The 17,329-nt window shown below is 43.3% G+C and overlaps 1 protein-coding gene across 5 annotated transcripts in view; it reads left to right on the top strand.

The window, feature by feature from the left end:
- The window catches only part of LOC138454056 (myosin-10-like), a 623,027-nt gene extending 606,786 nt beyond the window's left edge, over positions 1–16,241 (top strand). For all 5 annotated transcript variants that reach the window (XM_069607013.1, XM_069607016.1, XM_069607014.1 and 2 more), the window contains one exon: positions 11,071–16,241. In XM_069607013.1, the coding sequence (XP_069463114.1) occupies positions 11,071–11,218 (148 nt within the window). In that variant the 3' untranslated portion in view covers positions 11,219–16,241. The remainder of the gene's footprint in view (positions 1–11,070) is intronic.
- The last annotated feature ends 1,088 nt before the right edge of the window (positions 16,242–17,329 follow it).

Here is a 17,329-nt window from a genome sequence, read left to right as displayed (position 1 = left end):
TGCTGATTGGCTTATAGGCGTATCTTAGTCATTCGGATGTAGGGCCTTAATTGGGTGGTTGTTGTGATGACAGGCAATGCCTGAACTAACTGCATTGTGGCAAAGCTTACTAGCCAATTCTTATTATTATTGTATTCATTGTTTATTGGTTACATTACTCATTCTACCTTAATAATATATATCGACAAAACACAAAAGTCATCATACATCTTTTAGGAAAGTACTAAAGAAAATACAGAATTTCACACAAAAAATAGAATTCCATATATCACTCTTAAAATCCCCACAATAGATAACATGGACATCTCTCACCCAATAACCCACCGTCATCAATTTCAATTAATATCAACCTATACTAATACGAAAACAGTCTGTACCCAGTGACATTAAGTTGTGCAAAGAGAAAGCTACTACAGTAATATGCAAATACAGTACCTTCCAAATTACCCCATCATGTTCAAAATACTGGAGCAGTGCAGTAATATGAACGTGTGCAAAGCAGCATAGTTCTTTAATCTAAAATACATATTCACAATGCTCTAAGCTATCGTCAATTACTTTGAAACCAAAGAGCAACCCAACTCCCTTTGGGCTAAATGACGACTTCTCATAACGTTTACCACTGCTGTGGCCATCGAGATAGGTTGTCCACCTAAGCATTTAAGCCGAAAACCATCCCTATCCATTGTGGTCCCTTTAGCAAATAGTTTTCTAAAATGGATTAGCCTCCAAACACTCAACGAAGGACAAGAGGCCACACGATGCTCAAGCGTCTCTAAGGTTTTCCTATCTTTACAGAATCTGCATTTTGCCTCTTCCTCTGAGAGCTTTTTACATCTAAAAGATATTTTACCCCTAAGGAGGAGATTCCGGCGTAACCTTATAATCTCCCGCCTAACCTTGGGGCATGGTAACAATTTAAAATAAGCAGCTTGATCCCCCAACCTCTTATGTTCAAGCACAAGGTGTCTCAAGCTCACAAACCCGTGAAATGCAGTAATCGTTCTTCACCAATCGGACACATTCTGTTTTACCCTCGTGGGTTCTATTATTAGGTCTGATTTAGTCAAATTACAACTAACGAGTAGTTCATTACACTTCAACCCAAAGTCTCTAAACACTTTCACTGACTCCTCCTCCATTAAGGTGCCCAGGTAGCCAATTGTAGAAAAAACATCTTCATTTCATTGTTTGAGTACAGGGTGAAGTTGTCACTTCCCAAGAACTGAGTGAAATGAGTGGATGCATTATTGTGGTAGGGGGAAGAGTAGTGTTTTGTCTCATCTAATGCCCTTTTGCTTTACCTTACACACTTCAGCTTTCATGCAGTCAGATTTTCTTGTAAAAGTGTGCATTTAGTCTGATGTTCCAAAACTGCACAAATAATTATAAAATCTAAGGAAAGTTTATTGTAAATCAATAAACGCCAGCAGATAAGGTTAGTCAAGGCACACTTGCTCACTAAAAGGGCAGGATTCCTATTTTTGAGAGAGTTCAATAAGTATGCTATAACGAATCGAGTACATATGATGTGGGCGGGTGTCTGGGAGAAAGCCTGGAGGGTCTAAGGTTATGATGAACGTTAGTGAAAGACCCAAAACACTGATGGACAATTAATACACAGCTTGTTAAGCCATGTTGGCCATTGTGAAATTAGTGTTGGCTCCTGATGGAAGTCATTTAATATACCAAATGTCTGATTTATATGCTCCAAGCGATACACACTAATTTCACCACAGACTTTCCACGCCCGCTCATTTGTGAGAATCTTGTAGAAAGCATTATAGTATTCCATGCATGCCAAGATGGTGGCCTGATTTGAGCTCCTAAGCGGACAACAGCAGGCCCATGACGAAAATGTCAACCGGGTTTGATCACATCCATTATCTGAGGTTACATGATGTGCAAGTTGTGGTTATAAATGGTTCCTTAATTGTGCACCTTCAACGCACCCTAGACTAACCTCAGATGACCTACTTTATCTAAGATCATTGCACAAAAATGCTTTTTCCCATCTTTATTATGTCAATGGGTGGTTGTGAGCCAGACAGGCTGACGGGGATCAACATTTTTCAGCTCTGTATCTGTTTTTAATCTAAGTACTTGTATTGCCTCCTAATTTGTTCAACTAGTGACCCTGAGTGGCAGAATTGCTGCCTCACTAGCCCAAAAGGTAAGTAACCTTTTGAAAAATGCTTTTCAGTAATCACCCCATCGTAAAGCAGGTCTCCTCATGCCCTGCCATGTCCTCCATAACTTGCAGCGCTCCCTCATGTGGAGCACTTTGTATCATTCAAGTCCATAAGGTGTATAGGAGCATCCTCCACTGACACTGTTAGTTCTTAGACCCATCACAAAAGCACAGCCTATTTGCAAAGTACCAGATAAGTGTGAGACCTTGTTGCATTGCCAGATTGAAGACCATTTGTGACATGCGTCCAAATCCAGAGAGTGGCAGGCCCAAAGCACATAGCATTGGTGCAGGATGCTTTTAAGACTGTGGGGGCTTTCACAGCAGACTGCCGAGTGCCTAGAAGTAAGATGCAGCATATATTTGAGTTTGTAGGACTTTCTATACTTTGCTGCACTAGGAGATCATATTTTAAAGGAGAGTCTGGACAAAAATGGGCAGAGGAAACAGCTTCTCTCCCAGATTTGAAAAGTTTTAAAGATCTACATTTTTCGTCTGAAAGCAGACCTTGGACAGAGTGGAAAAAGAAGGGACACACAAACTACCAATTGGGAAGGGGTAGAGTCAAAAAGTTGGGAAAGCGAGAACAGCTGAATAATTAGTGCAAAAGAGAGTAATGTTGCAGGAGAATGAGAAGTTCCAAGTATGAAGAAGGGACTGCTGAATGGAGAAAAAAAAGCTGCCAAGGGACAGGGTGAGCAAGGCAGCTATTGTGATGATATGGTTACTCTTGCATCCCACCCTGTTTCCCCCACACTGAGATATCTGGCAACCTTTGACTGGAGACTGAAGCATGGACAGCACAGCCTTTTAGAATTAAACCATACCTCTATAACAAACTGGAACGTGTGACTATGTATTAGGCCTCCTGTGACAAATCGCAGGTATTAGTCCCTTCTCCCCAAGGGGCTATGGAGGTGAGTCAGCTCTGCAAAATCCTCTCTAGGGGTTCGAGGCCAGTGGGACCTCACCGGGAGAGACTCCCCCTTTTGGGTACAAGGGCTTTGATACTGTGAGGAACTCCTTAAATCAACTACCATAGCCTCATATATGGGGCTATCTTCTATGAACAGTAGTGCGACAAATTTATGTTTGGTTGAAGACAATGTGAAAAGAAAGATATATAGAAGAAAGGAAGATTTCTCTTTAACCAGAGACGTGTATTTAACTGTGAGGAGTCCGCAGAAAGAGAGGAGAGTGTTATATTCAGGGGAAGCCCCCTGACATCATCACACCGTGTGAAGTCAGAGTGAAGTCAGGTCATGCTATGTTATGTTATCTTCATTTATATAGCGCACGGTCGCCCAAAGACATCATGGCGCTGAAGAGGGAAAACTGACCAGTTGGCAAAAGCCACAGAGTAGAGAGCTAGAAAAGGGTAGTCTTAAGTGCTCTTCTAAAAGCAGGGTGGTTGGGAATTTTCCTCATTACAGAGGGTAGACCATTACAGAGGTTGACCGCGGCTATGGAAAAAGCCATACCACCAACCCTAGTATGGTGATATCTTGGAACAACAAGAAGATCCGCAGTGGAGGAGCGTAGGTCCCGTACTGGAAGATAGCGAGAGAATTTGGCCTGCAAAAACTCTGCCCCTTGACCGTGAATAGCCCGGTGAACTATGCACAAGGCCTTGAAGCAGACATGCTGTCTAACCGGCAGCCAATGGAGTGAGCAGAGCACCGGAGTGATGTGAGCTCTATACGGGGTGCCCATAGCGAGCCTCGCTGCCAGATTCTGTTTAGGTTGTAGCCGCTGTGCCAGGCCAATAGGCTGCGACAGATACAGCGAGTTACAATAATCCAAGCAGGAAAGAACTAGTGCTGCGACTACCGGAGGGCGCAAAGGTTTGGGTATCATAGGTAGAACCTTCTTCAGAACCCTGAGTTGGTAGTGGCCTGCTTGGCACACAGCCATGACTTGATTTGACATGGAAAGGGAGGCAGAGAGAATGACACCTAGGTTTTTTACCTTACTAACTGAACTGGGGAGGGGACCCAGAGAGGTGGGTCAGAAGGTAGTGGCCCACAATGAGGGATCCGGGGAACAGCCCACCACCAACACCTCGGTCTTGTCGCTGTTGAGCTTGAGCCAGTTATGGTCCATTCAATCGAAAAGGTGCTCAAACAGTCACAAAGGCACGACAACACCTCTACTCGATCCTGATCTAAACGGATCAAGATTTGGGTGTTGTCGGCGTACGAGTAGCAGTTGAGGCCGTAGGCGCGGATAAGGCATACCAGTGCCCAGATGTAAATGTTAAACAAGATCGGGGACAGTGAAGAACCTTGCGGGACACCACAAGTGAGAAGACAGGGTGAAGAAAGGAACGGAGGCATGGCAAGAGTCTGGGTGCGGTCTGGTAGAAAAGAGGTGAACCAAGCAAGAACCTGGCCAGATATTCTGATTTGTGCCAGGTGTGACAACAGGATGGGGTGGTCGACCGTGTCGAATGCGGCCGAGAGGTCCAACAGAATCAGTGCCCCAACCCCACCTGAGTCAACCAACCTGGACATATCACCCTGCACGGACACAAGCACGCTTTCAGTGCCTCTGCCTAGTCGGAACCCTGCCTGTGCAGGATTGAAGACCTTAGAGGATTCCAAAAAAGAAGATAGTAGAGGGGTAATTAGTGATTGCAACAATTTGGAGAGAAAAGGGAGCATGGAGATAGGACGAAGATTAGCAGGGACCATGGGGTCGAGTGAGGGCTTCTTAAGAAGGGGAACAACCCTCGCAGATTTCAACTCTGGGGGGACAAATCCTAATTGGCAGGAATTATGTATTGCTGATGTAAGTTCTGCCAGGAGATCAGGGGCGATCTTCTTCATGATTTCAATAAGGATAGCATCCGCAGGGAGGACGATTTGATTCTTTGAATAGCAGCTAGGACTCCATCTCAGTGAAAAGAGGGATGGTCGACCAGTTGGCGAGGGATTCAGTGGCGGGAGCGGGCAGCAACTTGGTGGCATTAAAGGTTGATGTAGCCAGGGATTTGGCGATATTGGTGTTAATGACTTCTATCTTATTAATGAAGAAAAGAGAAAGATCATTGCCCAGTTTTTGAGACGGTTTAACCCTGGAAGTAAAGGTTTCAGAGGAGGCTAGTGACTTCACAATGGAAAAGGGGGTTTTAGGTTGACACAATGCTGTTTCGATCTTATGGCTTTGGCAGTTTTAATATCAGCCAAGTAGATTGAAAGACGAGACTTATAGGATTCTCTAAGATCGAGATCATAATTTTTGCGCCATTTACCTTCCGTCTGCCTTAACTTCAGGCGGGCGGCTTTAAGTTGTTCAGAGAACCATGGTTGGGAGGATAGCCTGCGACCCTAAACCAATTTCAACGGAGCACAGATGTCTGCAGCGTCCAGGAATTGTTGAGAAAGTGACATCAGCAAAGGTTGCCTTAGAGGGGCACAGTTAGTAATTATTTGGGCGCAGAGTACTTTAGCTTCAACCAATCGCCATGAGCGTAGAAGACTGTTCAGGGGTAGGAGGTTAGTGGGGGGCTCACAGACTTGAATGCACAGGTTACTAAATGGTGGTCAGACCATACCACTGGTTCGATAATCCCAGGGCATAGCAGTGAGTCATTCGAGAAAACCAGGTCAAGAGTATTACCATGAATGTGGGTAGGGCCTTGGACCAGTTGGTGTAAATCAAGATCAAATAAACTGGTCATGTCATGGTGCCTGCGACTTTCGAAGAGCCAGAGAAACATAGTGGAAGACGGCAGAGCCCCGCTGTATGCCACCGCAAAGGAAGCAGTACAAGAAGGAACAGAGAGAAGCAATACATGGTAGTGGCGTGACCACACTTGCAGAGTGGTGGGCAAGACGCCAGAGGAACAGCACAGAGACTACTGAGATGGAAAGCCTGAACAACTTCCGATCACCAGCGTCTATAGAAGACAGGCGTTGGGTGAGGAACCGAAAACAGGAATCCGAGCATTGAGAAGAGCGAGAAGCAGTACCTGAGCGATAGCCGAGCCCTGAAACCTTTCCCTGCACAGCGAGAGTTACCAGCGGAATCTGGAATAGCAGAGGGCCACCAGGGGAATCATTATATGCCTGAAGAAGCTTTTCCCAGTCTTCATGATAAGAGCAAAAATATAAAACGGAATGATTGGAACTGTGAAAACACAAGAAAGCAAATAACAACCCGGTCAGGGAAGACCAGTGGCACTTGAAGAGAGAAACTTGTCCCCGTCCTGAGGACAAGAAAGCATTGAAGTAAGTAGGTTACAAGGGATGAGAGCCATATATAAAAGAAAGATTTAACCAACCCAGATGGGGAGCCAATGGGGACTGGGAACGAATGCCCTGGGATTAAGGGCAACTACCCTTTATCTGCAGAGAGGAGGGTTGGAGAAAGTACAACCCAGAAACACATAACAGGAAAGATGAAATAAAGCTCGCCACTGATAAAAGAGCAGACAGCCTCAAAGAAAGCCTAAAAGGGAATCAAGGCAAACGTTATTTAGGAAAGCCTGAACAAAGAGACTGGGAAGAACATATATGTGATGACAAGAGTGTGAGTAACTTCTGGAAGGAAAAGTACTCCAAAGACAGGCCCACAGAAAGCACGAGACCCAAGAGTCATTTTGAAGGACTACAAGAGTTGAAAAGGGAGACTATCAAAGGAGATTACGCTAAGAATTATACGGTCCAAAAATAAACCCGTATAGAAAAAGACTAGTCACGAAGAGAAGAGCACGGGAAGAAGAGACATTCTCTTGGCCTATTTACTTTAGTTGTATTTAGTGGTAGGTTCAGATAGTTAGTTTGACCAAGGACATATTTACTTTGGACTTCCTGACATCTGACAAAGCACCTTTAGATAGGTAGGGTATTCCCTTTGGCATTAGGGAGAGATAGGCATTATTCGTATTATTGTTATTGAAGAGAGAACAGAAAGTCCTCAATGTGTCTGACTCCTTCTTCCGACCCACCACAATCCTCTGGCTTCTCTCTTCTGTGGTAGAAGTGCAGCGTGTGTTGTGCCGAATGCATGAATATCTTCTGGCCCCAACACATTTTTCTCAGTACGTGTAAGCATTCACACTCTTGGTCTTGCCTTGCTTCTTTTTCTTTCCCGCTTATGCTTAGAGTTTCCAGCTTCAAATGTCTCCTGTGCATAGTTCTTTCCATTGGTGGACCCTTACCACCTTTGCCTGCTGTCCTTCTGCCAATCTGTTTCTGGGATATTGCACTGCATGCTTTTCTCGATGGTCATATGTTGTCTCCCTTCAACCATCACTGCAGCTCGTTATGCAGTGCAGGAAAAATCGGGCAGGTAAACACTTTGTTTCCTAATTTATAAGCCGGCAATAGGTTTCAGATTCACTTCAATGGTCAGAGCTCTTTGAGCCCTCACTTAGGCTTCCAACACATATCCCAGTGGTCTATTAGACCTCTGATTCCCCCAAAGAGTAAACAGGACCTATCGTTGCTGCACCTCTAGCTGAAGGTCACTCCAGCCCTCCTGTCATTAGTGCAACATGGTCACCAGCATTACCAGTGAGGATTTGATGCTTAGAATTCTAAGCATTAAATCGACTCCTTTCCAGCACACATGCTGCATTACCCATGGAGAGTAGTGTTATGCATGGACCGACCCCCACAGTCCTCCCATGCAAAGTTCTTCTCACGGGAGGTCCTGACCCGCAGGTATACACCAGACCGATGAGAGTTGCCAACCAGGGGTAAGATTATCAAAACTTTGCCATGGTTTGAATAAATTGAGCAAATTAACTTACCACCAGTTATGTTGCTTGTACATAGTCGGGAATTGAGCAAACCAGTTTTCCACAATCTGCATTATCTAAAAGTGTTTACACTAGGACAAAAATGAAGCAGGCTGTTTTAATTTGCTGTATTTGCTGCATACCATAAAAAGAGGTATTGTGAACATATATTTTTAGGTTACACAACAAACATTCTACATGGGTACCTTTCCTGTATGATGTCATGGATAACAAGGTTAAAACAGGTACTGGCATCTACACCTCCAAAGAGTGATTCACCTCCTATACAGTCTTGTCAGAGTGAGGGATTGAACACTTGAGCCCCCTACTCTTTCTATCCAGACAAACGAGGCTCCTTCTAGGACTCATGCGATTCCACACGCGTATGCGCCTGGTCAGCCAGGCCCCAAGATACTGCACCACCTGTGCCTCCAAGAGACCCAGCTCTGCAGGGCTCAAGGGAGGATTCTCTTGGTGTAGCACACTCTCTTAACACCCAGGACACTGGCAATGAACTTGATAAAGAGTACCCTATAAACAGGACTGTCTTTAACTAAAGCTTACCACAGGGCATATGGCAGAGGCCACACACATCCCTTTAGATCAACAGAAAACTGGAGGTCAAGTGTCTACCCATTTATGAAGAGAAGCTCTGCCTATCTTCTCAACTTCCAGCACAGTTGTAATTATAGGTAGTGATCCTGTCTAAAGCCAAGTCCCTCTCCTGCCACAACTCATTAGCGACTACTCCCTACAAGGTGCACACGTGTCTTGACATTAGAAAACATGCATATTCGAATGCTTCCTTCTGTTCTGGCAGGCTTAAACTGATTCCGTGTTGGCCACGTGTAAACTCCTTATACAGAATGATGCATTGGCCAGGTCATGAATGGGGTTCCATGGAATCTGCAGGGCCCTTTTCTAGATGGCTCCACCAAGGTTGAACATTTAACCATGCAGATGCTCAACCCACTTCGCAAACCACCAGGAGGACACAGCAACAAGTCCCTGTGTGACGATGCTAGACGCACAAGGTGATTACAAGCCTCCAACCTCCATCAAGTGACACAGGAGAAGGGAATTCACCTGCTGCTTGATGTAAAGTTGCTCTTCAGCCCTTCCACAATCATGGCATCAATTGTAAGACAAATGCCATCGTGGCCAAGTACTTCTCTGTGATAATTGAGACTGCTGCTATGCCTTCTACCTCAAACAGAATCAAAACACAGACTCCTTCCCTGGTTTCCCGCCGGACCAAAATCCATAAAACTGATATCGTTTTTGCAGCTCATTCATTATGAAGCCTAAAATGTGGTTATGAGACACCTGTGGAGGCGGTTCCAAAGAGCTTACACGCACCCATCCCTTCCTCTTCGGGGCCACCCTACCGGCCCCCTCCAATGTGCTCCATCCTGCTGTGGAACAGCTAATGGAGGAAGCCCGTGAGCTTCTGAATAATGGAGGCAATAGAACCTGTCCCCCACTCGCAGGTGATATATTTTCTTTTTTAACTATGCAGTGGAAAAGATTTGCACGGCAGGCCTGGGTAACTTGTAGAGGCGTCTTGCCCTGTCTTTCACATATCATATCATGTCGGTGAACATATCAAAGTCAACTCCCAAATATAGAATACAATACCTTTAGTGTTGTATAGAATTCTGTAGTGCCCTGTTGTCGCCTCTTCTCAACCTTTGTACCTCCACCCTCATGTTTCAAAGGTGTCCGTGTTATCTCCCTTCTTGCCTTCTAGTGGCCCCTAGTGCCAGACTGCAGCTGACACTCATGCAGCTGAATCTGGCAGAGCGATTGCATTATGAACTGCTCTCTGTCTTACTGAATGTTAATTTCAGAGGTCAAAGTCAACTTTAAAGGTTGCACTCCACAACATCACCGCTTGCAGGGAGTTCATTATGCTCTCATGATCTGTCTGTGGCAAAAATTATGGATTTGTAAGAATTCGGTTAGGGAGCAACTCTGGGTTCTCTATGGATCCACAACCCTCTATGGAACATAATTGTATTCCTTATTGTTTTTTCTGTCACATAAGTAATTTGAGTAAGAGTACAATTGTTTCTTATTCAACAAAAACATTGAGACTAAACTATTTAAATATGAGATGTCCCAAAAGGAAAGGTAGTAGGGATAAGCCATAGCTTCACGACCTAAAACAAGCAGAGGGTAATAAAACTGAGTAGAATCAAAAAAGAAGGGAACTGAAATGGGGAGACAGAAACCCTCAACATGTTTAAGCCATGAGCAAGACACATAGCAGAAGGGCTCTATAAAGGTGGGGCAGTCATGTGAGACTGGAAACGGAAGGTATAATGTGTACACTAAAGCAGGATATACATAAGACTGATACATTTCCAAGAGTCAGGTCGGAGAACATGTAGAAAGCTCAACATCGGGAAGAGTTAACGTAAGCATCAGCCAGAAAGTAAAGAATGGTACGAGCAAAGGAGCAAGAATGACATCAGGCAGAAGAATTAAGAGTATCAGCAACAAGTAGCTGATTACAGGCTACACTCTGGTGAGAGAACCAATGGCAAAGCCTGGAGCTCGTGCAGTTGGGGTACAAATGAGGAGGCAGAAGGTAATACGGTATGGATTTCTAATAAAGAAAAGGTAAATAGAGCTGAGCGTGACTACCAGAGGGAGCTGTGAAGAATTCACTACAGTAGCAGAAAGAGGCTTTACATCAGTGTTACACCTGGAAGTGGCCAACAAGGGCAAAGGCAGGTCATCCAGTACTAAGTGAAGTAAAGAAGAATTGAAGGGGTCCCCCTAGTTGACCGAAAAGTTAATATAGTTCATCATTACCCCCCCGCTGCAATGGGTGCCTCCTGCTGGAAATTGTAGATCAGTTTGGTCTTGGGAACGCCAGTTGATTATATGTGTTGTTATTTGTCTTCTCGTGAAGTACCTTTGAGCAGTGGAAAATTACATCTAGGAATTCTCTTGGTGTAATTAAGAATACCAACAGACCCCACTAGGGACTATTGGACGCAATTAAGATACTGAAAGCAGTTCTGAGGTATAACTCCAAACAGCTGGAATGTCCCGCAAGGTGACACTGTCTAAAATAACTCTATGTTTTATGTAATAATTTTAGTCTTGATGTTTCTCCTTCCAGGCGTGCCCCACTACAGTTCACCACTAGAACCATTCGGCAGGTCATCCGCTTAGAAGGAGTATCTGATGAGGAGACGGAGGATCACGAGGGAGATGCCGCCTCCAACCACCACCATTCTCCACAGCAACCCTCAGCTCAGCAGGAGTAACAAGCCCAGAAGAGGAGTCAGAGGGCGCCTTCTTCCCCCTCCAGATCAACAACGCAGATAATGGAATATTTCTGAAAGACCACAAAGCGGCAAACGGTTAAAGGCTATTATGAAGAAACGGTGCGCTGGCACACTTACCATGGGGAAGAATGCAAGACCTTCGAAACCCCTCACACTTCAATCACACACACATTTAAATATGCTACTCCCTCCATCGACAAAACCCTAGCCACCAATACCAATGAGCACTTTACAAGGAACAGCACCATCCGTGACTGCGGATCAGTCTTCCTTGCATTTCCTCGACTAGGAGATGGCAAACACTACAAGATGTGCAGTGGAGACGCAATCCCGTGCCATTCAGGGCACATCAAGGATGGAGAGCTGGAATTAGGGTGCCTTACCTACCCCATTCCATGGGGACACTACACTCTTAACACAGTTCATGACAGGGGCAGAATATAGGATTTTTCTAACCATGTTTGCATATGAAATATTTGTTATTGCCTATTTAGAGCTTGTGTATTCCAATCCAATCCAATGCTTTGTTTGTCTCTGTTCTCCTACACACAACTATAGTATGCCTAATAGGTATCCAAACATTTGGTGTAGCAATGAAAATAAAATAAGGCTGTCATGATAGCATTGCAAGGATGCTGCCTTTTATTTACATTGTTATGGACATTTTGGGCCACTTGAGGCCATTTTTAGTGCAGGCGTTCAAGGACTCTAAAAGGCATGGAGTGATGCACAATACAAAGGCAGATTGTAGTCAAATGTTTCCAAGTAGGCATCGGTCCCCAAAACTCCTTCAGAGTGGGACTCTCTAGTTCTTTAAACCCTAAATACCTTTTTCCGAGGCTCCCAGTTGCCTTTTGCATATGGTGGCTATCAGGATTTGTATATATATTGTTGGCATAAGAAATCATGTAAAAGAAAATGGAGTCATTCGGAGTCGCGGTGCGTAGTTAATGAGGAAGAGACAAAAGTAGTCCTTTGCACAGGAAAAATAGAGCCATTCAAATTGTCAATTACATATTCCTCTTGGATTTATCCTAATTGTTTTTTTCTTGAGGCCATCTAGGGCATAGTTTTGTTGTGTAGGCCAATAAACGCATATTTTGATTTTTGGACGAAATTCCTTAGGTTTTAAAAAAAATCGTTTTTTTTTCATGTACTCCACCCCATGAGTCCATTCATATGGAGCTCCTTGGGTCTAGGATGTACATGTTAAAGATACAAAACACAACATAATATAACTTTGAATTACAACTTACCTGGTGAATACAGTGTGGGTTCTGTTCTGTGTCTTGTGAACTGTTGGAAAACACTAAGTTTGGAATTGTTCTAATAGAAAGCCTTGATTACCATATATTTGCACACAAAAGGTGCCCAATTGACAAAGCTAATTTGCACATTCAAAGCCTAAAACTACAGAACGTGTCAGTGTTGCAAACTTGCTCAATTCATCAAAAGAAAAAATGAAAATCTGCATGAACATTTCATTGCCATACTTGTGTATACATTTGTACATTTGGGGAAATATACAACCCAGCGTAAATCCATAGGCGGGAAAGAGACAGAACGCTGATTACACAATTTGAAAATGCATCATGGGAGTGGCAAATTAAGTGACCAAGGATAGACAATGCCAAATGGTGATGCTCCTGCAATGGGAGCCAGGCCCAGAGAAAAACAATGGCGACTAGCAAAATAGTAGCACATTTCTTGCTCCTGTTCTCAATAGTCACCTTTCCAAAAACGGAAGGATTAAAAGGATTTGGAGGGAGGTCTTTTCATGCACAAGGCGCTTACCTCTGAATCGCCATTCTATTGCATTGGGGCCTCCCGGCCGAATGAAAATACTGCAAAGTCCTAGACAAGTAGCACTTCAGAAAAGAGAACGGTCCTAACACTTGTTAACCAACTATGAGGTTCCCCTCAACAGATACCCCTCCTATTACCGAATTGCCCCCAACACTGAGAGCACTCTGGAGCAGTCTGATATGATTGTGATTGCTCTATTAGTACCCTGGGATGATGTTTGTTGTTGTGATTGTCTAAACTCTTGAGTTGTAATGCTTGATACGGCTAGGAGTTTCCACAGAGTCACCTGCATCACCTGGACCGGCACCTATCCCGTGCCTGCACAGAGGACATCATGCTGCCTCACAGGTCTTCATTGTTGCAGTACTGAGTCTCCCGGGAACCCTGAACTCCCCATGCACTTCTTTCCCACCTCTAATACGAATTTAGCCTATATAGGCTGGAAATACACATTCATGCAAAGCCCACATTAGAGTTTAGAGGAGGCATTAATCAAGGGAGTTGCTGGAAGAGGAGGGCAGTAATGGAAATGGTTGCGTATAAGGTTCTATGTTATTTCGTCCACCACTTTTTCATTGTGGGACTTTTCATCGCCGACCCTTTCATCGCCAACATTTTTATTTTTTTATTTATGGGGGCGCTGCGCCCCCCGAAACCCCTCCTTACTTAAATAATCATACCCCAACCCGCACAAACAACCCCCCTAAAAAAATATATATTTTTTAAAAAGTGTTGGCGATGAAACGGTCGGCGATCAAAAGTCCCACGATGAAAAAGTGGTGGACGAAATGCGTGTATACGGCTTATAAAGGGTTCATAGATGGTGTCCTCGCATTGTAGCAGACACATTTGGTATATTAACCCTGAATACGATGGACTCATTCATGGTAAATGTCTTCCTATTTATATCCAATTTATTACCAGCATTTACCCACTTTCCAGGTTTATTTTGGCCGATGAGGGAACCAAGGCCCCTGGAAATAATGCGATCTGCCCAGAGTTACAGAATGTTGTTGAGTGGGGGAGTTGGGATTAAAACTTCTCTGTTGGGGATGATTGACAATTTGGCCATTTGGCTACACTTCTTCAAAAGACTCCAGATATAACTGGTTCAGCCCTTCTCTGTGTTGCCTGGTAAAAGAGGGTGGGTGGCTATGTAAATAGAGTGTGGAAGTGTATTCTTTTGGCAGAACCGGCACATAATATGTTGTAGAATGTTGAGGGCATTTCAAAGGCAACACACACATGCAACTGGAGCGGCCTGAGGGCACGAGTTCCATTCTCTGTACAGACGCTACCCTTCTCCTGAGAATCTTTACTTTATTGGCCATGATGTTTTAGTCTAATGTTTCTGTCTTAGTTATAATTATGTTTCATTTGAGTGTGTGCAAGGGCTGCTAATGGTGTTTTAAAGATTTTTTAATTTTTTATGTATTTCAGATGCAGGATGTTCTGTTTGTTTACTATGTATATATACTGTTGGATATGCCAATTAAGGTTTTTATGGGTTGGATCAGAATATGCATTTGTGAGCATAAAGCTCTTAGCAAGCCCTGGCGGCACATCTGTGTAGGCTACGACTTTAAGAAACCTTGAGCCTGAGGCCCTTGTATACAAACCATAGAGTGAAGGGGCGGTTGATGATATTGGTGGTGGGGTCTCTCCTTTCTGTTGGTGGTACAGCGCTTTATTTGGATTTATCGGCCAAGCTCCACTCCACCAATTGCTAAGCCTTACTAGCCAGCTCCTCCTATTGTTGTCAGAGCCATCCCCTTTTTGCCTATATTTCTTCAAAATGTTTCTTTTCCTGATGTTTTGACAATAGGATTACAATTCTTCCAATTAGAAGCAAACTGGCCTTTCGGCGAAACCAGGTGGTTTCTTGACTGACTTGTATTTCTGAAAGGCACCTAGGACCAAGACCATATCGGTGCATGTTAGGCTGTGTCCAACCCGCATTCCTTTATGCCCAGCCCTATCCATTTTTTCAGGGGGGTCTAGCTCATTAGCCATGATTCATATATCCTCTAGACCCGAGTTGATGAAAATCTAGTTTCCCCAGATATTTGCAGACTCTCCCTGATTGGAGTTCCCATACTGTTCTATCTGTGTCTAAGGTCCTTGCTGACTCAGAGTCTGCAAACTCTTTAGAATTAAACCCCCTTGTTCTCCCTTGCTGCTCTCATATGTGCCTGTGCGATTCCTGGTATTTCAAGAGACAATTTAATTATCTACCTTGTTATCCAGTTGACCAAAACAGTGCATTCTCAGAGCTTGCAATCTACTGTTTTCTGTCAAAAAGCAAGACCGACCCAGGAGGAGTGAGTATTTTTTGTCACACACAAAGCCGTAGATTAGACCATAAAAACCCAAACTGGGTAAAATAGTTTACAAATGCATTTCAATTTAAAATCTTTCAGTTAGGAAATCAATTCAGAACACTGGATTTCAATTTGTATACAAGATTTTAATCTGGAAATTTCTGATTTTCATTTTGGAATTTTGTGTTGTAATTTGAAATGAAGTATAGATATATTTTGTATTCTGAAATGCATTTACCCATCCTTATTTAAATCACAAGTTCCCTACTTGAAGCTTCGGTGCTGCATTCTGATCCAGTATTCTGTTTCAATATTTCAAAATGTTACATGCTATTTCATTTTTGAATATTCTTTTCTAATTTGGATAAAACATCTTCATTCATAATTCTATATTGTTTATTCAAAATGTGAGTTTGTCTGATTGATGAATTTTGGTAACCAAAAATTCAAATCATCCGCAATTCTTATAGTCGACATATCTGCCCACTCATAGCTGTGCCGTTGATACAAACATGAGTTCATGATATCGAGAACAATAACTGTGTGCACCTGTGAAGTGCATAACTCTTCAATTGACTGATGCCTGAACCCGTGCAATGGACTATTGTGGCCTGGAATTGTGAAATCTCCAAAGGACTTCTGGAAACCTTTCAAGATCTTACTACTCAGCAGTGGAAACGTGTTCTCCTTACTGGCATTATCCCTTCAAATGTCGAGACCTCTCTGTTGCTCTTTTAGACCAACATTTTTTTTTAAGTTATAAAAGGCCTTATTTTGATTTTCTTTTCTTTAAGGTATGGAGCAGCAGCAAAAGCTCCTTTTAAAATACTGATGGTGTGTGGCTTATAATAAAATTTCATCTCGGATAACGTAAATAGTCTGTGGTCCATTTCTGCTTTGCCCAGAGGCACCACTTGCATTTCAGGGCATGGCCATCAATTCATCATTGTTAAAAGAGGCCAGATAACGGTAAGTGCTTTTTTTTCTAATTGATAATATCATCAAAGTCGACAAGAAATGTTATAATGCAATTAGTGCAACAAATCATCAATTTGTCAGTTAATTTGATTTAATTTGATAACCTTCTCACAACACTTTGTTCAAATCCATTTGAAAAGAGGTACTTCCATCATTTCAATCAGTTTAGATACCCTTCTCTGCCAGCAGTCATCCACGCCCTTGACATGGGTTTGTGTTACTTTAGGTAGGCCACATTGCACAAGAATCCCATTTTTCTGGTGCCACTGGCTTAACCGGTATTGGATGGCGTTCAGCCTAAACATTGATTTACATTAATGCAACCAAAAAGTGCCCCTGAGAACATCTTCTCCACATCTCGCAATCTGCCCCTGGCTGTAGAAACGAATTCTTGTCATTCCTATCTAGTACTTCTCCTGGTAACAATTCCCTGCTATTTAGACAACTCTAGTAGTTCAAAAATTCAACCCCTTCCTTACCTATTGATTCCTTCAAAAAAACACCCAATGACCTTAGGTCTGCTAATGTCCAATGGATTTTCTTTTCTCTAGAAGCTTCTCACTTGTGAGTATTTGAAGAAATGTTGTGGCAACCCTGCCCATACTCTGTTTTACTACAGTCACAGCTGTGCATAGCCTGGTCCCTATAAAAGCACCGTAGTGTTAGCATTTCTCTGTGGACCCAATGCAGTGTGTTAATTGTTGGTTATATGCGATCGACTGTTGCTCGTAGGGGCTTAGTGTTTGAGCATGCATTTTGGGATGTAAAGGCAGATAGTTGGTTACACAAGTGACATTGAGAGGACTGTGAATACATTGCATTTGTTTCTTTACAGCTCTAGAGTTCTTTGAGACCGTGCAGGAAATTCAGAAAATAGAGACACTTGCAGGAAGCATGGTGACCCTCATGCAGCGAATGTTTATCATGGCATCGAGTTTACGGAGTGTATCACAATGTTCTGATATTTGCTTCCGATTTACGGCTT

The sequence above is a fragment of the Ambystoma mexicanum genome, chromosome 1p (genome assembly GCF_040938575.1).
Source record: "Ambystoma mexicanum isolate Mex_15411 chromosome 1p, UKY_AmexF1_1, whole genome shotgun sequence".
Classification (NCBI taxonomy): Eukaryota; Metazoa; Chordata; class Amphibia; order Caudata; family Ambystomatidae; genus Ambystoma; species Ambystoma mexicanum.
Note: the sequence above shows the minus strand (reverse complement) of the source record. Positions and strands in the feature narration are given on the sequence as shown.